Below are 3,143 nucleotides of genomic sequence, written 5' to 3'. Positions count from 1 at the left end.
GTTACACTAATGGTGAACGTTGAGCCTACAACTTTGAGTTAATATCGTTTTGTGTCCAATAGAAAGACATGCATATTAATTAAGGGTACGAATATTAATATGAAGAAACGTGTATAGTTACATCCTGGTTGATAGCACTAAGAAAAACAAACAAACCTTTTTTTTCATTTTGCTCCAAAGATTTTATTAATTTGCAGTTGATATTCAACTATAAACCATCATTGTGTTTTGATGTACAAAGTACGTAGTTGTATAAGTGATGTCTGTTTTATGTTTTAGCACACAAGATCACATACAAAAGTTGTAATATTTTCAAAACGAGACCCAAAACTCGAGCGCTTTCGAATAGTTGACTATTCTTCTTCAGGAGAATAAAGGGTCTATTTTATGAATTATCCTTAGATTTTAAAATCAACTATTTTTTATTTCAGGAAACCGTCACATGGGAATAATGAGTGATAAACTAGATACATCTGTATCGCCATCTGCTGACGGCAAAGTTGTGATTGAATTACAATCACCAGTAATCAAAACAGGAGGAGAAGATGAACCAAAGCAAGTTTTCAAATCTGCATATGTTAATCCAAACTTCATACCCGAGAGCTCGGTGAGTTGAGGTCGCCATCTTTAATTCTACGTCACGACACGACAAGAAAACGTTTAACTCTAAGTAAAACTTGGTGTTGTTGGTATTCAGGGAGCTTCAATGTTCAATGTTTGTTACACCTGAATAGAAGTCATAAATGGTATACGAGTTTACTATCTAAGTGCTTTTGTTGTTGTTTTCGCGCTTAACGTCTTAATAGATAAAACGATTAATCAGGGGGAAAAGAGAGTTTAGTTAAAAACAGGTGTTTATAATCGACATTTAATCGTTGCCATGGTACTTTAGTTTTTAATCTGATAAAAATAATTGTGCAATAAGAGGTTAACTTCGAAGTTAAATGATAAAGTGGATTAATACTGTGCTAGATATTAGATTATCACTATAGTTGTGTAAGGCTATTACGACTGTAGTTTACCACGCCTGTTTCTGAATAATAATTTTACTTGTTTATAGGTGGAGTTTAACCGACACAAGTACGACATTTCTACTTCATTTAAAGACACAAACTGTGACGTGGGAGAAGGCGAAGACAGGGACGATACGGAGAACGTTTTTTCTAACTGCCTAACTGCAGTGGAAGGTTTTGTTTCTTCCTTCTTCAATAAATACAAGAAATGGATCATCATAGCAACCATCGCTCTGCAATTTATCCTTTATAACATTTATTTGGGGTTTTCCATTTACCTCACATGGGATAAAACTCCGACTTGGTGTGAGGGGGTAAAATTTTTAACTTTAATTACAATTTTTGTTTATTTCACGCTGTTCTACTATTTGGTCTTCAAACGATGGCTGCTTAGGCCTTTCAAACGCCACATACGACCAGTCACAAAACCAGTTCTCCAACTCACAAGAAAACGGTATTCTTCAAGGTACGTTGACAGAGAGTATATGACAGTTGAGTTAATTTTCTTCGAATATGTTCTCGCTACACAATTGTTTAACTCCTGGTTGTATTTGGGACTTTAAACGTTTGTTTTGGTGAGATACTTATGCATAAACTATTTAACCCAATTAATTTGAATGACTTTATCTATGCTAAAAAAGAAAAAAAAAAAAGTGGTAATCTAGTGACATTGCGCAGGCGCTGAGTCTCGTACTATGTAGGCTGTAGCTGTTCAGTTATAAATGTCAATACCAAGTTACTGAAAAGCTAATCTAATATATATATATATATATATATAACTTGTTCTACAATGTTTCACTTGATTCCTGTTAGTACCTTATGTACTTTAGGGAACAAAAGCTTCTATGACTGAATGTTCGACAAACAGCGAAAAACGTTTTATACAGCTGTATGACAGTAACATAGTAACAGACTAAAATCTATGCTTGGGTTGTTTCAAAATAACGTTAATATACAGGAATAAATGCTGTATTTAGACTCTTTGACAATAACGTTTATATATGTCTTGTATATTTATTACACTCATGAATTTTAAAATTAGTTGAACTTATTTTTCTTGTACTTGTTCAATGTATAGGAATCCATGTTCACAAGGGATGTTGTAAATGTTTTTTCGATCTTCTTCACGGGGTCATTTAGATAATTTGGTGTGTAATAGCTATGATCTATTGTGATGTGATTTCTGAATACTTTTTTTAAAATTTGATGCTGTTTGCATATCCCCTATTATCAGATAGACATCTGACATGGGGAATATGGGTTTCTGAATACTTTTTTTTATCTGATGCTGTTTGCATATCCCCTATTTTCAGATAGACATCTGACATGGGGAATATGGGTTTCTGAATACTTTTTTTTTATCTGATGCTGTTTGCATATCCTCTGTTTTCAGGTAGACATTTTACATGGGGAATATGGATTTCTGAAAACTTTTTTCATTTGATGCTGTTTGCAGGTAGATATCTGACATGGGGAATATGGCTGTATTATGTAATTTTTCTCTTGTTGATTTTTGGTGATTATTTTTTATATCAATTGTTAAGAACTGTTGTAGTGATATGTTTTTCTTTCCTTTCTTCTTATTTTTTCGGTGATACAAACCTTGTTCATGAGTTCTTAAAACTTGCCTGTACATTGAAGCTATAGTAAGAATATATCGTCAACATTGGAGCCAAATCTTAAGGCGTAGACCGACTGTTCTGAAGACGTACTACCTTCGAAACGTTCCATGATAGAGGGGAGCACATCCTTGTTGTTGGCGTGGTATTTATCATCATATTGGAAGCAGGATGTGTTGATACAGAATTTTGTGAGTTTTGTTACCGTGGAGGTTGTCACTTGGACGAGTTCCCGAATAGTTTTATTGTTTGCAAACTGCTGTTGGAGTATTTGTAGTGTGTCAGGGATTTGGTACGTTAGTGAAGAAGTCGGATATATCGAAGATGATTGTTGTATCTTGTTTGGTTATTGTGATTACTTGTAAAATCTATACAGAGTAAAATATTAATGGTGATATCGTATCTACCAGAAATTTCGCTACGGATTGGCATGGTGTATCTCTGTAGTTAACCATGGAACGGAGGGGGAGGGGCCTTGTCTGAGCATTTTAAGGAACCGGTAAGGTGTAAA

At 34.3% G+C, this 3,143-nt stretch overlaps 1 protein-coding gene across 1 annotated transcript in view; it reads left to right on the top strand.

Moving 5' to 3' along the window:
• LOC106478315 (solute carrier family 28 member 3-like) overlaps nt 1–3,143 on the top strand; it is a 30,485-nt gene that overhangs the window by 5,897 nt on the left and 21,445 nt on the right. Inside the window, exons 2-3 of the mRNA XM_013938848.2 lie at nt 432–607; nt 1,061–1,479. Of these exons, the coding sequence (XP_013794302.1) occupies nt 443–607; nt 1,061–1,479 (584 nt within the window). The 5' untranslated portion in view covers nt 432–442. The remainder of the gene's footprint in view (nt 1–431; nt 608–1,060; nt 1,480–3,143) is intronic.

Source organism: Limulus polyphemus, unplaced genomic scaffold (assembly GCF_000517525.1).
Source record: "Limulus polyphemus unplaced genomic scaffold, Limulus_polyphemus-2.1.2 Scaffold199, whole genome shotgun sequence".
In the NCBI taxonomy this organism is placed as follows: Eukaryota; Metazoa; Arthropoda; class Merostomata; order Xiphosura; family Limulidae; genus Limulus; species Limulus polyphemus.
This window is presented reverse-complemented; position numbering and strand designations above follow the sequence as displayed.